This window comes from Bufo gargarizans, chromosome 1 (genome assembly GCF_014858855.1).
Source record: "Bufo gargarizans isolate SCDJY-AF-19 chromosome 1, ASM1485885v1, whole genome shotgun sequence".
NCBI lineage: Eukaryota > Metazoa > Chordata > Amphibia > Anura > Bufonidae > Bufo > Bufo gargarizans.
This window is the reverse complement of record NC_058080.1, coordinates 266360402-266382379: the sequence shown is the minus strand read 5'-3', so window position 1 is coordinate 266382379 and position 21978 is coordinate 266360402. Positions and strand designations below refer to the sequence as shown.

The following is a 21978-nucleotide window of genomic DNA, read 5'->3' as shown; positions in this document are numbered from 1 at the left end:
ATCCAAGCATGCACCTGCATGGGAGTTTCTATGTTCTCCCTGTGTTTGTGTGGGTTTCCAACAAGTACTCCAGTTTCCATTTTAATTGGAGTTATATAAAATTGGCTCAGTGTATATGAAATAGGAAAACTGAGGAAATAAACTGATGTGAATGGTTACTATGTCTGTACAGAGCTAAGGAATACGCTGGCACATATATATAAATGTCTACATACAGTAGTGTATAGATATATGGGTGTATTCAAAAGGTCACACAACGATGTCTGAGACAAACTGGCTACTGAATGTAATGTCAGCTCTACAAGTGCGAAAAAAAATCATTTCTGCTTTTTACCAATACAAAAATAATAAACACAATGAGATATAACCACAAGAGGCAGAAGGTACCTGCACTGAGATAAGAAGAGTATGGGCCTTACAGAAACGCTGGGAAACCAGAGCAGAAAGTAAAAACTCCACCTAGTGGCTGAAACCTTACATTGCAATAAACCACATATATTTTCTAACATTACTTGTGGCCCCTGTACAAACAGGTGTAGTGCATGAGATATACAGGCATCTACGGGTTCCAAAGAGAACATTTATGCATAGTTTTGTAGCACTAAAAAGTTACCTACAAGTCATGAGTACTGTTCATAATCCCATAATTTACAAGGCGATTCAAAAAGCATGGTGCAAAATTATGGCCTCGAGACAACATACTGTACATTTATTAACATGAAAAGACACACTATCTTATCCAACATTTTTTTATATATACTATAAGTGTTCGTTGGTGACACGGCAGTTGTCTACACAGAAGTCCAGTTCTGTCCAGATGTGTGCCAGCATATCCTCAGATGTGGACTCCACTTTTTCAGGGATACGTCGTCTCAGGTCATCTAGATCCTGTGGCTGGAGGGCAAATACACTGAGTTCTTGATGTAGCCCCATAGAAAGAAGTCACAGGGTATGAGATCTGGCGACCATGGAGGCCAGTGCAACAATGGTGAATCATTTATTCTGGCACTGCCGATCCATCTTTCTGGCAGGGTTTAGTTCAGGTATTGGCAAACATCCAACTGGAAATGAGGAGCGCCATCCTGCTGACAGACTACGTTTAGCAGATCTTTATCTGTCGCATAAGCCATTCCCTTAACATTTCCAAGTAGGTGCGGCCAGTGACCGTATCCTCTGCAAAAAAGAAGGGACTGTAGACTTTGCCCAAATTTACTTTGGCCGAGTTCCTCATGTGCTCCATAAGGGCACATGGGTTTTCTGAGCCCCAGATTCTAACATTGTGGGGATTGACCTTACCACTGAGGTGAAAGGTAGCTTCATCTCTGAACACCAGCCTGTCAGAGAATTCATCCTCCTCCAATCGACCCTGCAAGTCAATGCATAAGTCACAGCGTTTCAGTTTGTCTTCCAGTTTCAGCTCCCGAAGAATTTGTAATCTTACACCATACAGTGGTTTGTGCCACTTGTAGTTCCATCCTAGTCAGCCTGGATGACTTTCTAGAACAATGCTTGTCCAAGGCTTGACTCCTGTTCACTCTCTCTTCCAAAGTCTCAAAGTTTCTGGTGGCCCAGACTTTTCCCATGACATAAAAAGGCAGTGTTTCAAATTGCTTCACCTGAAATGCAGTTTCTATGTGGAGCACACTTACCAAATTTATTCAGAAAATGTCTCACAGCAGACAATGTTCCTGTAAATTCCAACACCAAAAAGCTTTTTCCTGCAATGTCATCATCTTAAACCTGCCCCTTTGTGTACAGGTTTAAAGGGGTTGTCCGGGTTCCTATATTTTCACCCAGGCTGCCCCGCTGATGCTAGAATCGGAGATCTCATGCTCTGATGCGCTCCCTTGTGCTGCGCTAGATCACGCAGGGCAAGGACTCTTGTTTACAATAACACACTACCGGGCGGAAGCTTCCGCCCGGCAGTGTGTTCAGTGACATCACCGGCTCTGATGGGCATGCTTTACCGCTGCCCTAGCTATTTTACTGGCTAGGGAAGCACTAAAGCCCGCCCATCAGTGCCAGTGACATCACTGGGCTTCCTGGCAGCCCCATGGAGCAGCCGGTTCATCACCGGAACTCCTGAAAATGCCTTTGCCCTGCGCGATTTAGTATGAATTGCTCCGATGCTCAAGTCAGGGGTGCTGCCTGGGTGAAAATGGAGGTATGTCCGGGTTCAGCTCTTTAAACTAACCTAAGGAGCAGATTAATGAAAACTGTCTAAAAGAAAACCATAGCAACCAATCACAGCACACTTTTCATTTCTTAAGAGCAGAATTGGTTTACTTTAAAAAGAGTTTAATACTGATGACCTATCCTCAGGATAGGCCATCAGTAGTGATGAGCGAAGTGAGCTTTGCATCCAAGATTCTTATTACATCTTCCACAGTTAACCCTTTCGCTACCAGCACCGTACATGTACAGTGCCTTGCAAAAGTAGTCACCCCCCTTGGCTTTTTTCGGTTTTGTTACATTACAGCCTAAGGCCTCATGCACACGGCCGTTGTTTTGGTCTGCATCAGAGCCACAGTTTTGGCATTTTGCGGACAAGAATAGACAGTTATATTAATGGCTGTCCGTGCCGTTCCGTGATTGTGTGCATGAGGCCTTAAGTTCAATGTTTTGTTCATCTGAATTTTATGTGATGGATCAGAACACAATAGTCTAAGTTGGTGAAGTGAAATGAGAAAAATATATAAATGAAAATATTGTTTGGAAATAGAAAACAGAAAATTGGCATGTGTGTATTGTGGGATTTTGCTCTGGTAGATAGGGCAAGCGGGCGCAGTACAGAGGCAAAATACAAGTTCTTAACTCAAAACGTCAGTGTTTATTTATACTTGAGGCAATTGCACAAAACGGCACGTAACTTTGCAGTCTAGGTGTTAATTCACACACAATGGAAATTTCATATAACACAAGTCACCTCGCTGGCAGTTCTGCCTCCAGTACTCCACAGCAGGCTTTAGAGGGCCTGTTTCCCCAGCATGTGGCACTCAGCCCTTCAGCAAGGCACAAAGCCTCAGATCCCAAAAACAGAGACATCTCTGCTGAGCCCAGCTGCCTATTTAAGGACAGCCAGGTACTGCCAAAACCCGGACCGGCACTTAAACTCCGGTCCGGTACTTGACCTCACCTGGCTGGAAACTAGCCCAGCCGCACATTCTGGGAAGAAAATACCTGCCTTGGCAGACACAACCCCTCACCGTGTCACAGTATGTATTCACCCCCTTTTTTAGGAAGCCCATAAAAAGCTCTGGTGCAACCAATTACCTTCAGAAGTCACATAATTACTGAAATGATGTCCATCTGTGTGCAATCTAAGTGTCATGTGATTTGTCATTACATATACACACCTTTTTTGAAAGGCCCCAGAGGCTGCAACACCTAAGCAAGAGACATCACTAACCAAACACTGCCATGAAGACCAAGGAACTCTTCAAACAAGTAAGGGACAATGTTGTTGAGAGGTGCAAGTCAGGGTTAGGTTATAAAATAATATCCAAATCTTTGATGATCCCCAGGAGCACCATCAAATCTATCATAACCAAACTTTTCGACCATCAAAGATAACGCTATGTTTGGCTGAAACCCAACACATTACATCACCCAAAGAACACCATCTCCACAGTGAAACACGGTGGTGGCAGCATCATGCTGTGAGGATCTTTTTCAGCAGCCGAGAGTGGGAAACGGGTCAGAGTTGAGCGAAAGATGAATGGTGCTAAATACAGGGATATTCTTGAGCAAAACCTGTGCGCGATTTGAGGCTAGGACGGAGGTTCACCTTCCAACAGGACAATGACCCCAAACACACTGCTAAAGCAACACTTGACTGGTTTAAGAGGAAACATGTAAATGTGTTGGAATGGCCTAGTCAAAGCCCAGATCTCAATCCAATAGAAAATCTGTGGTCAGACTTAGAGTTTGCTGTTCACAAGCGCAAACCATCCAACTTGAAGGAGCTGGATCAGTTTTGCAAGGAGAAATGGGCAAAAATCCCAGTGGTAATATGTGGCAAGCTCATAAAGACTTATCCAAATCGACTTGGAGCTGTGATTGCCGCAAAAGGTGGCTCTACAAGTTATTGACTTTAGGGGGGTAAATAGTTATGCACATTGACTTTTTCTGCTATTTTGTCCTATTTGATGTTTGCTTCACGTTCATGGTTAACGTCCATGTTAATTCTAGGTTCTGAGGTAGCAAAACACGAAAAAAGTCAAGGGGGGGTGAATACTTTTGCAAGGTACTGTACGTACATTAGCTGTGCAAGGACATAATAAGAAAAAAGAAATACATTAAAAACACTCCACACCTCCTACCCCAACCCTGTTGAACATAAACTATATATACTGTGAGAGGTAGCTTTCTTTCAGGGGATCATCCTCACAAATACCTTTGCAGGCAACAGGTTTTAATGTCCCAACTCGTGCTTTATTGCGACACAAGCACAAACAAACGATACAAAACTAAATGAAAGCCTGCCCGGCTGGGCTCCACCTGAACAGAGTATATCCCTGACTCGCCTAAGTCACCGTTTAAACACACATGAACCCATGCAGTTTTCCCAGCCTAACGTTCATCAGCCTTGCAGCTGTTACCACACCGGTGTCTTTTGTGGGATTTGTTGTCTAGTCGCCCGCCCGATGCTGACCATGCGACCCTTATCCCTATGAGTCGCGGGACCCCCCCAAACCTCAGGCTTATCCCAGCCTCGTGGTCTCTAAAAAATGGAAAATGTGCTTGGTCTAGGAGGGGGTTTAATGGACCACTCTTGAACTTGTTAGAGGAAATGTGTCACTAAAACTTTTATCTGCCAGTTATCTTACCAGATAGTAGCACATATTTTTTCTGATGTTTTTATTTTCTGATTGGATTTTTTTATCTATTTCCTGAACATGATTATGGGGGGAGGCCACCTTGCCTGAGCTTTTCTGAACAGCATTTAGAAAATTTCTTTATGGCAGCCCCATGGTCAAGACACAATGGTCAGGAGGGGACCTATTGGGATAGTTTTCTAGGCATGCTCTGTGCAGAAGTCATTGTACAAGGAAAGAATAGGCAAACTTTGACAATCCTCTATTGTGAATGGCGGATCCTGTCTTATCTATACACAGCGCTGGTATTACAGATAGGATTAGAATGACAGATAAGCAGATAACTGCAGTGAAGTGATCTGTACAGACAAAAAAGTGGCATCTATTATTAGTCTTAGTGGCAAGTGGGAAAACAATAAGATTTTAATGTTTTTGTTTAAATATAGATATTGACATGGAAAATTAAAAATAAAATCTTTAAAATAATTTTTGAACATAAAAATATTATTTAAACAATAGATCATTTTCTGACGACACATTCCCTTTAAATTATCATGAAAACGGCCTCAAGTTCTAATAAAGATGAGTTAGTGACAGGTCGTCCAAGGTAAAGTTCCCAGGTATAAAACTGAAATAGCTACGGTAACCATGCAGTGCAGCTGTCTCAGGCTGCAGGCATTACATGGGCATTGAATAATCCTGTCATCAGGCATTTCTTTAACAGGACTATCAAACATAAAGGACACTGATGGGACATCATGCTATATGCAAGCAAACAGCAGATCAAAATTACCTGCATTGGATCCACTTGTATTAAAGCTGAAATTCCTTAGAGCCAGAGAAACAAAGATCCACAAGGGTATTTGGATCCACATGATCAGGCTGGCTTTAAAGGGATGACAATTATCTCGTACATAGAGCTCTGTTATTAACCTTTTCAAGTTTTTACGGAAATGAAACCTGTATTGCAAATAGGGAAAACATACATATTATCAGGCTGCAAGGATTATTTAAAGGGATTCAATATGAGAGAGAATCTAAATCGCACATCCTCATTACTATGCTTTTGATATAACAAACGTTTTAAATATCAGCATGATAAGACATGGCTATACAGCACTATTATCAATCTATTGCTGTGCACTATTAGGAGGCATTAGTATACAGTTTGATCAAAGAGCATAGGCCCACTTACCATGACAAGGTTGCCTCTTCAAGCGGGGACCCACTCTAACTTTGGCGCGGCACTGTGCAGCGACTATCTCGCCCCCACACCACTCCAGCAGGCAATGGGACCCAGAAGCCACACAGCGCCTTCACTGTGCAGCAAAGCCACCTAGGCCCTGGGCCCCATCACTCCACCAGCACAGCACAAAAGCAGCGACAGCCACCGTCCAGCACTGCATAATGTGAACAGGTGCAAAGAGCTAATGCCTCCTAATAGTGCACAGCAATAGATTGATAATAGTGCTGTATAGCCATGTCTTATCATGCTGATATTTAAAACGTTTGTTATATCAAAAGCATAGTAATGAGGATGTGCGATTAAGATTCTCTCTCATATTGAATATATTATTTAAAGGGATATTCCCAGCACAGACAATGGGACCTGCACCTACACTGAAAATGGAGCGGGGAAAGTGGTGGAGGGCGCACTGCGCATGCAGAGCCATCCTCCATTTATTTATATGGGGCCACTGAAAATAGCAAAGTGCTGACTTGGCTATTTCCATCAGCCCCATATATGCCCCCGATTGTCTGTGATGGGAATACCCCTTTAATGACCTTGTTATTCAATGACTCAAAAATGCTTAACATATACACAAGCATATAATCCATAACTAAGGTGCAAAACAGTTGCAATTTATGTCCAAGAGACCGCTATACAGCAAGTTAATTGGAGAAGCATGTCATTTGTTTGTCCAATTTTCAATGGAAGTGTGAGATCTGCAGCAAAATCATATCTGCACCAAAAGCTGCAAGTAACACATGCAGATCTTTATGCAGATTTGGTGCAGAAATGCACAGAAAACCATATAGCAATTCATGCAGAATTTCTGCAAGTCTACCTGTACCACTTTGCATGTAGTCTAAAAGAAAATGTAGCCCTAATAAAGCCACCTAAAATTCAGCCACTTCAGCCCTGTACCTCACATGGATCCAGAGATCTCCCCATTCATTGCTCTGCTAGATTTATATCAAGCTGACAGCTCAAGGGGAGTGTATTTTCTGCTGCAGCTCAGGGGGCGTGTCCATGCTCTCCCTATCACAGCTCAGGAGACAGTCTACGGATGAAACTGAGCATGTGCGACCATCTCAGTGAGCAGGACAAAGACATAAGAAAAAGAACAAACACCAGGCGGTGCTATAGAGATACATTCTATTGAATGACTCAGTGGCTATGCAAACTTTTTAATTCCATGGAATAACAAAAGTGTTCGGATCAAGGTGCTGGCTTGAAAACTGTAGAATATTTTTTAATTAAAGACATATGTTGGCTGTTGTGTGCGGTCTGCAAAAACTGGGCCATTAGTTCCCGGACTGACTATGGCTTGTCTGACCCAAACTCACAGCATCATAGTGATTTATGATGTTATGAGTTCCTTCTCAGAGGCAGATCAATCGTACTGTACTCACACGACACTGTGTGTACTGTACGGTAAACTTTGAGGTCAACCAGGTACTGAAAGCATCATCCCCAAGATGCTGTGAGGTCAGGTCTGATGCGCCACAGTTGACCTGGGAAATGTAGCCAAGACACAGACTATTTTTCCCGGACCACACATAGCCATCTGAAAAAAAGCCATAGCCAGTAATCTGTATTGCATTGAGATTTTGATGCAGATTTCAACCTTTGCATTATAATTGGCAAAATCCAAAGCAAATATGTGCTAAATAACACATTCTACTGCATGCTCGCAAAACCTCAGATTGTGAATGAGGTTTTGTAGAACACCATATACATGAAGTGTATTGAGTAACGTTGCAGATTTGTGGTGTTGAATCTGCATTAGGCCTCATGCACACGGCCGTTGTTTTGGTCCGCATCCGAGCAGCAGTTTTTGCGGCTTAGATGCGGACCCATTTACTTCAATGGGGCTGCAAAAGAAGCGGACAGCACTCCGTGTGCTGTCCGCATCTGTTGCTCCGTTCTGTGGTCCGCAAAAAAATATAACCTGTCCTATTCTTGTCCGTTTTGCGGACAAGGATAGGCAGTTATATCAATGGCTGTCTGTGCCGTTCGGCAAATTGCAGAACGCACACGGACGCCATCCGTGTTTTGCGGATCTGCAATTTGCCGCAAAACACACGATGGTCATGTGCATGTAGCCTTATATATACACACATCACAAATTAGTATAGTCCAATATATACAGTGCATTTGAAAAGTCTTCAGACCCTTTTACTTTTTTCACATTTTGTTATGTTGCCGCCTTGTGCTAAAATAAAAAAAATAAAAAAATAAAAATCTAGTTATCCACCATCATTCTGCACTCAATCCCCCATAATGACAAACTGAAAACAGAATATTAGAAATGTTGATAATGTATTAAAAGGGAAGACATTTCATATAGGCATAAGTATTCAGACATTCAAACCCTTTGCTATGACAATTGAAATTTAGTTCTGGGGGCCTCCTATTTATCTTGATCATTTATTGACTGGAGTCCACCTGTGGTAAATTCAGTAGACAAGATTTGGAAAGACACAGCCCTATCTATAAGGTCTCACAGCTGACAGCGTATCAGAGTAAAACCAGGCCATGAGGAGGAAAGAACTGCCTTTAACGTCCAGAGACAGGATTGTGTGGAGAAGGATACAAAAAAATTCAGCTGCACTGAAAGTTCCCAAGAACTCCATAATTCTTAAATAAAATAAGTTTGGAGCAACCAGGACTCTTCCTACAGCTGGCCACCCAACCAACTTAAATAAGCAGGTGAGAGATAACCAAGGACCGAATGGTCATTCTGGAGGAGCTCCAAACATCCTGTGTGAAGATAGGATAAACTTCCAGAAGGTCAAACATCACTGCAGCACTCCATCAATCTGGGCTTTAATGGCAGAGTGACAAGAAAGAAGCCTCTCTTCAACAAAAGATACATGAATGCCCCCATCTGGAGTTTGCAAAAAATAAAAAAATAAAAAAGCACCTAAATGACTCCCAGGCTGTGAGAAACAAGATTCTCTGGACTGATGAAACAAAGATTGAACTTTTTAGCCTCAATTCTAAGCGTCAAGTCTGGAGAAAACCAGGTACTGCTCATCACCAGTCCAATACCATCCCTACAGTGGAGCATGGTGGTGGTAGCATCATGCAGTGGATGTCTTTTTCAGAAGGTGGGACAAGGAGACTGGGTAGGAAAGCTGAATGGAGCAAAGTACAGATATTCTTTTTTTTTTCTTTTAAACTTTTTTATTAAAGACATTTTAAACAATAGTAAGAACTAAATAATTCTTACAGGCATCAAATGACCAATTTAGCTTGCATCAATTATGTTTCTAGCTATACAAGTTAGGTTTTGCAACCATTTTAAAAGTATTCTTAATAAAAACCTTATCCAGAGTGCTCAAGACAATAATCCTGAGCACACAGCCAAGAAAACACAGGAGTGGCTTAGGGACAAGTCTGTCAATGTCCTTGAGTGGCCCAGCTAAAGCCTTGACTTAAACCCATTGGCGTGAGGGGGGGGGTGGGGGGGGGCAGTTGCCACGGGCACCAAATTGCAGGGGTGCACCAGGCAGCAGGCATTTTAATGAGGGCCACGGGAGCCTATGGCTCCCATCTCCTCTGTTATGCGACGAAGGAGGTCACGATTACCTCAATGTGACCTCCTGCGTCAGGTCTCGTGAGACGACGTGGAGCCGGAAGGCACAGTGAGGCGTTTGTGACAGTCTGTGCCTGGATGCCACAAGCTGTGATGAAGAGAGGTAAGTATTTTTTTTTTTTTTTTTTATGTATGTACTCTACCCTAATTGCGAAGGTACTGGGGCACTATGGGGTGGGGGAGGAGCAGAGAGAGGAGGACGGAGGACATTATACTAATAAGAGTGGCCGTTATAATAATAATAATAATGTCCATCCAAATATCTGTTTCATGGTAGGGTTGGGGGGAGGAGATTGAGAATTTTGCCCACACTGCCAAAGACCGGCCCCAGACTTCAGGTCACACTGTATGCTTTCTGAATTCTGGGTCCTCACACCCATCTACCACATTATAACCAGTTATCACTGTGTTATCTGTTGAGTTACATAGGACTGCAAGTCATCTACTACATTATCTGCCCACAGGCTCAGGGAGGGGGGGGGGAATTTTTGGATTGCGCAAGGTGCTGGCAACCCACGCTACGCCACTGCTTAAACCCAATTGAACATCTCTGGAAATACATGAAAATGACTGTCTACTGATGGTCCCCATCCAGCCTGACAAGGCGTGAAGTGAACTGCAGAGAAGAATAGCAAAAAAATCCCCAAATGTAGGTGTGCAAACCTTGTGGCATCATATCCAAGAAGACTGGATGCTACAACTAAAGCCTGAGTAAAGGGTCTGAATACTTATGTCCTTTACAATAAATCAGCATTCCTTATCACTTTCTCCTCATGAATGATGTTGAGATTGTTGGGTAAAACTAGATTTTTTTTTATTTTGGTACAAGGCCGCAACATAACAAAATGTGAAAAAGTGAAAGGGTTTTTAGACTTTCCTAAAGCATTAATGTTCGATATGTGAATATCATTTTCTACATAGTGTTCTGATGTGAACAGCAACTAGTTTTATAAATCTTTTGGCAGGTATATGATTATAGTAATAGGTCGATGTAAGATAGTGACTTGTCAGCAACTGGAAAGTGAAATGATGTGTACTGCGTCTTCAGGATCCTGCAAATAGCAGCAAAGATCTTAGGGTATGTTCATCATCACTGATCTGATAAGGATTTAGGTACAGAATCGGCACTTAAAGGGGTTATCCGAGGCGGAAAATGCCCCTCCATACGTCCGGGCCCCTCGCACTGATTCTACTTACCAAGCTCCCTGCGCCGCCGCCACTGCTTTTCCCTGTGCGCGGATGAAAACATCTGGTGTCAGGCAGTCAATGGCAGGTGGTCGCGGGGGATGAGCCTCCCTAGCGTCACCCGCCATGATAGGGAGGCTCCTCCCCGACACCGGCTGTTTTCATCCGCATACGGGGAGAAGCAGCGACGGCAGTGCGGGAACCAGGAGCGTCTCAGGAAGCGGGAAGCCAGGTAAGTAGAATCAGTGCAAGGGGTCCGGGCGTATAGGGGAGCATTTCCAACCTCAGATAACCCCTTTAAATCTGCCATGCAAACAAATACTCTGCAGAAAATAATGACCATGTTCACTATTTCAGTAGATTCTGCATAGAAAAGCTGCAGACTAGCCCCACTGAATGACCCATAGGCACATCCTCACAGGGAACCTGAATGTGAAGATCACATCTCCGCTATATAATATACACGTCACATTTTCATAAACTTCCTTGACCAGTGTGAGAATGGAATGAGGGCTAGTGGGTTAATTGGTTGGAGCACAGTCATGTACAGATAAGTCCCTCATATACAGAGTAATCTTGCACGTCACTACCTTCTGCTCTATTTAAAAGTCACAGTAAGGCGCTGTGTGTCTGGGGACAAGATACATGCAAGCAGATGATCAGATTAAGCTACTTTTCTTCTCATTCCAAAGCTCTAACAGCTTAGATTAAAATGCTCCACAATCCAAAAATGGCTGCCGAATGTAAAGGAGAAGTAACGTGTGGCAAATTAGGGCTGCCATAAAATGTGCTCACCAAATACGGCTACACCCTCACACCACCCAATATACAAAAATATAACCATTAGAAGCTACAAACAACTTACTTTGCAACTTTGTCGCTCCAGCCATGCTGCTTCCCATAAACAGCCACCTCATACCGAAGTTCCTTTGCTAAATTTTGAATTTCTGACTGTAATTTTTCCACCTAGCTGAAGAGAAAGCAAAGGTTTTTAAAACAACTCATGGGCTGGCGATATGGGTGACAGTAGAGAATTCTATCCAAAGGTTTTTGGGAAAGGCTATCCTCATTACAGAGGAGTAATGGATGAGCGCACTTGTAAGGCCTGGTTTGGATCCGCTTTTTTTTTCCATTCACTTCAACGCAAAAAAAAACAAAAAACAGAACATGCCCCACTCTTGTCTGTATCACAGACAACAATAGAACTGCTCTATTGAGCTCAGGAAGTTCAGTTCAGATGCGGAATGCACACTGCCGGCATCTGTGTTTTGCGGATCCACAGTTTGGGGACCACAAAACGAACATTGTCGTGTGAATGAGGCCTAACAAGTAGGGATCGACCGATATTGATTTTTTTAGGGCCGATACCGATAATCTGTGAACTTTAAGGCCGATAGCCGATAATTTATACAGATATTCTGTGAATTTTTTTTTTTTTTTTAAATAAATAAAAATTCCTACACAAATCTGCTGAAAATGAATGTTTATTGTTAATAACGTGTATTTTTTTTTTTGGGGGGGGGGGGGGTAAATCTTTATTTTTCATTTATAATTAATATTTTGGTGTGTCTGTGAAGGTTCTCATTTATCCAGGTCAGGGTATATATCTGTAAAGAATAAATCAAGGCAACTGGACGTACTGTAGATTTCTTGAAAACGTTTCACTCGTTCTTCCAACGAGCTTTCTCAATTCTGAGTGATCGTACAAAAAATTCTGGGAATAAATATGTAACTGAATCCACATCTGGTAATTATACCCAGCATTGGGTCAAAGGTGTTGATCCCATTATCCTAATTGGAGTCAGTAGGTGATAAAGACTTCCCAGAAAAAGGTGTCAAGACAGCATTATACGTGGCAGACAATAGATGTCTAACCCCTCCAACCAGTGGCTACAAGAGGAAGGTTATAGAACTACTACAACAACTAGAAAAGGACAAAATCATTGATCGGGCCATGTATCATCGCCTCTACCCTGGGGAAGGCCCTCCATGTACCGTATTTTTCGCCCTATAGGACGCACCGGCCCATAAGACGCACCTAGGTTTTTGGGGAGGAAAATAAGAAAAAAATTATTTTTGACCAAAAGGTGTGCTTTTGGTGGGTTTGGAACTAATGGTGGTCTGTGGGTGGCACTATTACTGGGGATCTGTAAAGGACACTGTTATGGGGGGGGATCTGTGGATGCCGTGTACTTACATCTAAAAGGAACAGGTCACACCTTTGAAGACAGTCAAGTACGTGTTTTGGATAAGGAGGCCGATTGGTACAAACGAGGCGTGAAGGAGGCCATCTACGTAAAAATGGAGAAGCCAAGCTTGAATAGAGGTGGGGGGGGGGGGGGGGGTTAGACATATATTGTCTGCCACGTATAATGCTGTCTTGACACCTTTTTCTGGGAAGTATTTATCACCTACTGACTCCAAATAGGATAATGAAATCAACACCTTTGACCCAATGCTGGGTATAATTACCAGATGTGGATTCAGTTACATATTTATTCCCAGAATTTTTGTACAATCACTCAGAATTGAGAAAGCTCATTGGAAGAACGAGTGAAACGTTTTCAAGAAATCTACAGTACGTCCAGTTGCCTTGATTTATTCTTTACAGAAATATTTTGGTGTGTTTTTTTTTTTTAACTATTAGCCCCCTTAGGGACTAGAACCCTTGTCCTATTCACCGTGATAGGACCTCACACTGTCCCTGCTACTCTGTGCACACAGCAGCAGAGAGCCGACTATGGCAGCCAGGGCTTCAGCAGCGTCCTCGCTGCCATTGTAACAGATCGGAGCCCCAGCATTACACTGCTGGGGCTCCGATCAGAACTGCCAGTGAGGAGGAGGGGACCCTGTGGCCACTGCCACCAATGATTAATACTGGGGGGGCGCACTGCACCACCAATGAAGATAACTCATTAATTCATATACAGGAGGCGGGAGCTGGCTGCAGAATCACATAGCCGGCTCCCGACCTCTATACTTTGCTCCTGATGAAGGGGACTATTTGTTCTCCCCAAAACGCATTGAGCCATTTTATATTTGAATAAAAAAAGATTGATGAAGAGCCGCTGTTCCACGTGCCGTGTAATTCCATCTTGGTACAATCGGAGCGCTGACGTCATATCTTCTATATACTACAGGCGATCTTGGCTGGGGAATTCTGCTCCAGGTGTCTTGAGCTTTATCCTGGTGGCACACCCCCCGTGAAGTGAGTGCATCAGGGTGTCTCCCTGCCTTGATTTTAATTTAACACTTATTTAGTGTATATTTTAATTCAACACGTTATTCAGGGTATATTTGCCTTTCTCATGCTATCTCTTCTCCTAAAATACCGTTAATACATAGCACAAAGAGTACGCTAGTTTTATTGGTATTCACTTGGGTGTTAATTATTTACCCTGAGGCTCGTTCAGGGGCCACTAATATTACCTATTTATTGCTGAGAGTGGCGTTGTTATTTGTTTGTTTGTCTATTGTTTGTTTTTAGATGATGGCAGGGCCACCTTGAGATGTCCTCTTTGACGTTTCAGGTGTTCACAGCCCATCCTTTATCTATCTTTTCACTTGACCTCTATGAGCGTTAGCTGCGATCCGCGGCACCTGAGGGGTTAACTACCGCAGATCGCAGCTACCGCTCATAGAGTTTGGGAGCCGGCTATGTGATTCTGCAGCCAGCTCCCGCCTCCTGTATATGAATTAATGAGAGAGTTATCTCCATTGGTGGCGCAGTGGACACAGACCCTCCCCTCCTCTAGTCCTCCCTCCTCTCATTGGTGGCAGCGGCAGCGGCAGCAGCAGCAAAGGGGGAGGGAGACACTGCTTCCTTCTCCCCTGTGCTGCTGAGGGAACACGGAGAGCGCTGTCAGCAGCGCAATCCTTGACCCCATATGTTATCAGAATATCGGAAAAATAGATGCCGATAACGATAACGTTCAAAATCCTGAATATCGGCCGATAATATCGGTAAAACCGATAATCGGTCGATCCCTACTAACAAGCACCAACTTATTGCCTCCCAAAGGCAAGATCTAGGGCTAAAAGAAGGTTGAGCTGTTTGCAAACCAGTGCAGGATGGGATGTGTTATATACGGCACGTACTTCAATTTAACCCCATTGTCAGCGGTTTATGGTATATTCACATCCGGAAGATTTGTTCCACAAATTTCTGCGGCTGAAAATGAGTGACATTCATCTGAATGGATTTCTTCCATTTTGATTAGTGCAATAATCCAGCCAGTCTGATTATACCCTGATATGATGGGAGGGGGGAGTTAAGTGGGTGCTACTGTAAGCAGGTAGGTTAGTATTAATAGGACTTGTAGCCAGAGGGGGAATTCTGGCCGGCTAAGAGCTGCTCACCCTTCTTATGGCATATCCTAGAAGTAACTTCCTCAACAGCATAGAGAATACATCAAGTAGAAGGCAGCAGAATACGCACCTTGCCAAGAATGTGCATCTGATATATTGACAGAGGGAGGGTGACCACTGTTCTCAGCGCTACTGTTGTGCACATTATATTCGCCCACCATGGTAGCCCTGTAACTTCCTGAATAGATGTTAGCACGTTCTCCGCCAAATGAACAGGTGCAGAGTCGGCCATTTTTGCAAAGATGCCATAATCGCTGTTCGCTTGCCCTGTAGAAGCAGCAGCCAGGGGGGCGGCCGAGGCAATAGTCCTGGGCCGGGGTGAGAGAGACACGTATGATGCAAACAAAGGACTCCTGCCATTAACATCTAAACGTCTGTGACTATGAGCTAAGAGTCGTACTGGATTTATTAGTCCTTCCTGGTGTTTTTTTATACCGCTGGTTCCAAAGGACTGCGCGTGAGGACATCTTATCGATAATAAGATTTGGAAAGAATGACGTTTAGCAGTTCTGGTCCAAATTGTCTTTACATTTGTAAAAAACATTGCTCCACATCTAAAAAAAGAAAAAAAAATTGATACAGTACAGAATTAAAGTCAATCACACAGGAATCTGATTAAACAAGAGATGAGCGAATCGATTCTAAACAATTCTGTCATGAATTTCACAAAAATTCTTCTTCCAAACGTGGTTTTGGCGATTCGTTTTTCAAAACAGAACTCACTGTTTTACTTTTAAAAATCAGTACACTAGAGAGGAAACAGGACAGGAAAGATGAAGGTGGAGGATCATATGACCTCGAGTAAGGCCCTGGCCAGGGCGCTTGCCCAGAATGCTTTGCAGTCAGCCAATCAGGAGGGAGGATACTGGCTGCTCTGTCAGGCTCTATCATAGCTCTGAAGCACAGACGTCAGTGAGAGCTCAGCCTATCTGCAATGGATACACAAGAAGACAGCCACTTTAGGATCTTGCAGGGACAGTGTTGGGGTTATGAAGAAGATATATTGAGTAAGGTAGAAAGTCAGGTTTTATCAATAGGGACAACACAGGGGCAGATGAACAGAGATCCTTAAAGAGACAGTACCCTATTTGTTTTCTGTGCAGGAGCCAGCCTATTTTTTCAAAGACCTGTTGCAAAGCTTCTACAGTTCATAAATATTTTGTAGGCATATTTCCCATCATCACCAGCAGCATATAATTATTTCGGAACATGCATTCTGCGGACAATAACACAACCTCTGCTACATCTGTTGTGTTACATTTGCGCATCCTAAATATCTGTGACATTAAGCGCAATTGTTTGGCCGCTGCTGACAGCGACATTACCTGCGGTACATCTCCTGTATAACGTTTGCCCATCCTAAATATCAGCGACATTCAGCTTAATTTATTTGCGCATACACTTACAAAACCTGCACTAGTGTACGTGTGACATACTTGCAAGCATATATACCATTTAACATGCTCAAGGCGAGCAGTAAGGGACGGGTAAGTGGCCATGCTGCTGATGGTGCACGCAGAGGCCTTGGCCCTGAATGCGGTGAAACTGTGCCTGCTGCCAGAGCACAAGAAACACATTCATCCACGATACCTAGCTTCATGTCCCAGTTTGCAGGACACCACTCTCGAAGTCACACCAGTGCGACCAGGTGGTCAGTTGGATTGCAGAAGATAATGCTTCCAGTCGGTTAAGCACCACCCTGTCTTCCACAAAGTCCAGTCTCAGTAGCCAAGAGTCTGGTCAACAGAATCCTCACCCTGTTCCTCCTTCCTCCCACCATGGAGAGTCTTGGGAAACAAGTGATCCCACACTCTGATATTCCGAGGAGCTCTTTTCATCGTCATTCCTTGATTTGGACATGAGATCTTGTGCACCGATTCCCAAAACGCGAGCATCCACAGTCAGAAAAAGAGGACGGTGAGGAACGGCAATTAGTGTTTCACGAGGTGGATGATGATGATGATGATGATGAGACACAGTTGCCAATAAGTCAACCGATATTTGTGTCTCACAGAGGCTTTCCGCAGCCTGATGGCTTTGGGCGTCCCTCGTTACTTAGTCCCTAGCCGCCACTATTTTTCCCGGTGTGCCATCCCCGCTTTACACCAGCATGTGTCCCATAACATCACCCGTGCCCTGAACGACGCAGTTATTGGAAAGGTCCACTTAACGACACATGGAAAGTGCTTTTGGCCAGGGATGCTACATTTCCCTGACGATACACTGGGTGAAAGTTGTGAAGGCCGGGAGCAAGTCGCACCCTGGGATGGCACAGGTGCTACCAACACCAAGGATTGCAGGCCCTACTTCCATCAGGATTTCTGCCACCACCTACATAAGTGGCTACAACCCCCCTTCTCCTCCTCCACTTCCACCTCTTAATTCTCATCTTGCAGCACCAGTCAGACATCAGTCAGAAGCTGGAAGCAGTGTAGTACTGCAGTGGGGAAGCGGCAACAGGCCGAGCTGAAGCTGATCTGTCTAGGGGACAAACAGCACACTGCTGCTGAGACTAGTAACGGCAAGATGAGACAACCCCTTTAGGGCCGTTTCACACGAGCAGATGCCGTGCGTGACATCCGCTCCGTGAAAGAGTGCCAAGACCCGATGCAGACTGCAGAGGCACGGAGCAGTAACATGATTGATAATGCTCCGTGCCTCTCTGTGATCTCTTTACTACGAAATCACGGTGACAACTTTATCTCGCTGTGATTTCGTAGTAAAGAGATCACAGAGAGGCACGGAGCATTATCAGTCATGTTACTGCTCCGTGCCTCTGCAGTCTGCATCGGGTCTTGGCACTCTTTCACGGAGCGGATGTCACGCACGGCATCCGCTCGTGTGAAACAGCCCTTAAGGTTTTATTCATTGTTGCATTCTGAAAGCAATACCTGTTTAGTTTCCCCCCCCCCCATCACTGAAGCTAAATGTGAGCTGATTTTTGGGGGGATGATTTGCATTTTTCAATGGCATCATTTTGGGGCACGTGTAACTTATTAACTAAACTTTATTAAAGGGGTATTCCCATCACAGACAAAGGTGGCATATCGTTAGGATATGCCCCCATTATCTGATAGGTGTGGGTCCCATTTCTGGAACCTGCACCTACGCCGAGAACAGGGCCGGGAGAGTGGTGGCTGGAGGACCCTGGGTTTCCGGGGTCCAGCCACCGCCAAATGCTCTCCCCATACAAGTAAATGGTAGCGCACTGCGCTAGTGCGGCTACTGCTCCCATTCATTTCTATGGAGCCGACGCAAATAGCTGAGCCAGCGCTTGGCTATTTTCGCCGGCCCCGTAGAAATGAATAGAGAGAGGCTGCGCATGAGCAGTGCACCCTCCGCCACCTTCCCCGCTCTGTTCTCGGTGTAGGTGCGGTTCCCAGAGGTGGGACCCGCATCTATCAGACAATGGGGGTATATCATAGCGATATTTCCCCCATTGTCTGTGATGGGAATACCTCAAATTTTTTCTACAGCAGGAGTAGGCAACCTCCGACACTCCAGCTGTTGTGAAACTACAACTCCCAGCATACATACGTGCTCTGCTATTCTCTGAACTCTCATAGAAATGAACGGAGCATGCTGGGAAGTGCTGAAGGTTGCTGACCCCTGTTCTAGCGCTTTCAAAAAACACCAATATGAGGGTTTTTTTCCTCCCCATTTTTTCAATATTACACCATTCACCCGGCGGCTGGTTAAGGGACTGTGGGTGAGGATACCATTACCTTTACTGAAAAGTGGCTCATAGGGGAAGTGGTGGGATCAGCAAAACCAATGGAGCAGGTCCCTATTAGGACTGGCCCAGGCAGTCATGAAGGATGACCTCGGTGATCAATGGCTACCTTTTGTCTTGGAGCAGATGAGAACAACTGATCCATAGCTGTGGGCAGCTGGATATAGTAGTGGCAGCGCCAGGCTTGCCAGTGTGGTGTTGTGAACATTTGGGCTCCCCAACTTTATAACGTTGAGGGCTCATTCACACAAACAGATTTTCTTTCTGTTTTTTTTTTTGTGGACCGCATGCGGAACCTTTCATTTCAATATGTACGGAAAAAGACTGCGCTGCAAGAGGAAAATCTTCTCTGTGTATAAAGTTCACTTTTTAAATCTTCAACTAGTAGAATCACAAGCCACCTCACAATCCAACATTAGTGTGCAAACCTGTGGATGATGAAAACGCACTATGGTGTAGCAGGTTCCAAACAACTAACGCTCCATGTGAACAAATTTATACTCACAAGATCCCTTGTAAGTGAAGGCGTGTATAGATATCGATGGTATCAAGATAGAGCTCTGTAGAAAAGAGGACTATAGCGTAGTATATCACAACACTTAAAATGCCTGCAAACAGATTATACTTACAGGGCTTCACTTGTCAGGTGCGCATATACGATTTTCTGTAGGTCGCTCAGATCCTGGATTACAACCATACTCGATGTCCAAAAACTCTCAAGGGAATAGGTCACAAGAGAAGTATGTGCGTACCAGAGGTCAGATTGAAAACAATTTAATATTGGTAAAAAATTACAGCTAAAACATATAAAAATCAGGAATATAGCCCGACCCGGGTTTCGCGTTGATGCTTCGTCTGGACATTTTTGGACATCGAGTATGGTTGTAATCCAGGATCTGAGCGACCTACAGAAAATCGTATATGCGCACCTGACAAGTGAAGCCCTGTAAGTATAATCTGTTTGCAGGCATTTTAAGTGTTGTGATATACTACGCTATAGTCCTCTTTTCTACAGAGCTCTATCTTGATACCATCGATATCTTTACACGCCTTCACTTACAAGGGATCTTGTGAGTATAAATTTGTTCACATGGAGCGTTAGTTGTTTGGAACCTGCTACACCATAGTGCGTTTTCATCATCCACAGGTTTGCACACTAATGTTGGATTGTGAGGTGGCTTGTGATTCTACTAGTTGAAGATTTAAAAAGTGAACTTTATACACAGAGAAGATTTTCCTCTTGCAGCGCAGTCTTTTTCCGTACATTTTCGCCAAGTAATAGACTTTTCCCACATTGTCTTCAGACTTGCAGCGCTCGAGGATATTGGTGTATTTAACAGAGACTCTATCTTTTTTTGCTTTCATTTCAATATGTCCGCAAAAGAAAAAAAAGGGAAGTTACTCCGTGCTTATTCCGTTTCCGTATTTCAGCTCCACAAAAATATAGAACAATAGAACAGTCCTTTTATTGTCCACATTACGCACAAGGATAGTAATGTTCTATTAGAGGTCAGCAGTTCTGTTCCGCAAAATATGGAACACACACGGACGTCATTCATATTTTTTGCAGACCGCAAAATACATACGGTCGCGTGCATGAGCCCTTGTAACCATATGCAGAGTGTTTTGTGCATTTATTGGAGGTTTGATGTCCGGGAGGAGGGGGCTTGTGCCCATCTTCTACACTGTGGTATGCCTAGTGCAGGACTTCAGGGGGCAGAACGTGAGAACTATGTGCCCTAGATCACATTGCCTTATAGCTAACAAATGGGGGCCCTATAGGCTGCTCTTGCCCAGGGCCCCCCTGCTGTTCACCAAGGAGGTAATGAGGCCACTTCTACATTTTAATACCTAGAGCTCAGTGTGTATGGAGATGTATGACAATTCATGGTTCTGCCTCCACTCACAATACACTCCTGTCAGTTACCTCACGCTATCCCAGCAATGTCAGCCGGCTGGACCCCTCCACAGTGCTGCAGTCTTGTGTAATCCCAACCTTCTGTTTCTATTCTAAAAAGCGAGCAAATGTATGGAAAAAAAAATGTCACTTACAGGAAGCACGTCCATTCAGACTCCTGCGCTACCACTGCACAGCCAGCAGATGGCGCCGGAGTTAAGCATAAAGACCCATAGAGTTGACCTTGCCTGGCGTACAAGAAGAGCGTCGCCTTTGCTTTCCAACTCTATGACCACTGGAGGTTGCTGCTTGCAGAAGACGTCATGGGCGCTCTTTAGTGACGACGCCATAATCTGAGCGTGAAGTGACTGAACGAATCAGAATCTCCCGTGTATCTCCATGGAGACGGGTTTCCTTCTAGTGCTGAAAGTTCTTGCAGATATCCAATATACTAGGTCGAGGAAGCTTTATTAAAGGAAGTCTTTTGCCCCCCTTGCCATGCACATTGCTCTGTCATAGCTGTATTTGGGGTTGTTCCTTTTGCAGGACGAGTTTTCCTTCCCCTACATTTTTGCATTTTCATTTTTTCCTTTCTGCCTTTTTGAAGCCATAATATTTTTATTTTTACATAGCCATATGAGGATTTGTTTTTTGTGGGACAAATTGTACTTTTTAATGCTACCATTTACTATTCCATACAACACTGTGGGAAGTGGGGAAAAATACCCAAATGGGGTGGAATTGGACCCCCAAAAATGCAGTTCTGCCACAGTTTTTTTTTTTAAGTTTTTCATCTCTAAGGCAATCCCTTTGCAGTAAAACTGGCCTGTTCCCTTCATTCTCTGGGTCAGTGCGATTACAACAATACTACATTTATATAGTTTTTGTTGTTTTTTTATACTGGAAAAAATAACTTTTTTTATAGTTATGTCTACAGTGCTGCGTGGGGGCTCATTTTTGCAGGGCAATCTGTCGTTTTTATTGATACCAGTTTGGAGTGTGTGTATTACTTTTGCATCACAATTTATTCATGATATATATATATATTTATTTCCGTGTAAGTGAAAAAATTGCTAATTGTTTTTCTTCCGTTAAGCCATTCGCTGTATTGGATAAACATTTTTATATTGTAATGGTTGAGGCATTTTGGGA

The 21978-nt window shown here is 43.8% G+C and overlaps 1 protein-coding gene across 1 annotated transcript in view; it reads right to left on the bottom strand.

Moving 5' to 3' along the window:
* Positions 1-21014, bottom strand: part of LOC122925641 (cytochrome c oxidase assembly protein COX18, mitochondrial) — a 41194-nt gene extending 20180 nt beyond the window's left edge. The window contains exons 1-4 of the mRNA XM_044276990.1: positions 20982-21014; positions 15267-15750; positions 11694-11794; positions 5611-5777 (exon numbers count right to left, since the gene is read on the bottom strand). Of these exons, the coding sequence (XP_044132925.1) occupies positions 5611-5777; positions 11694-11794; positions 15267-15740 (742 nt within the window). The 5' untranslated portion in view covers positions 15741-15750; positions 20982-21014. The remainder of the gene's footprint in view (positions 1-5610; positions 5778-11693; positions 11795-15266; positions 15751-20981) is intronic.
* Positions 21015-21978: the final 964 nt, after the last annotated feature.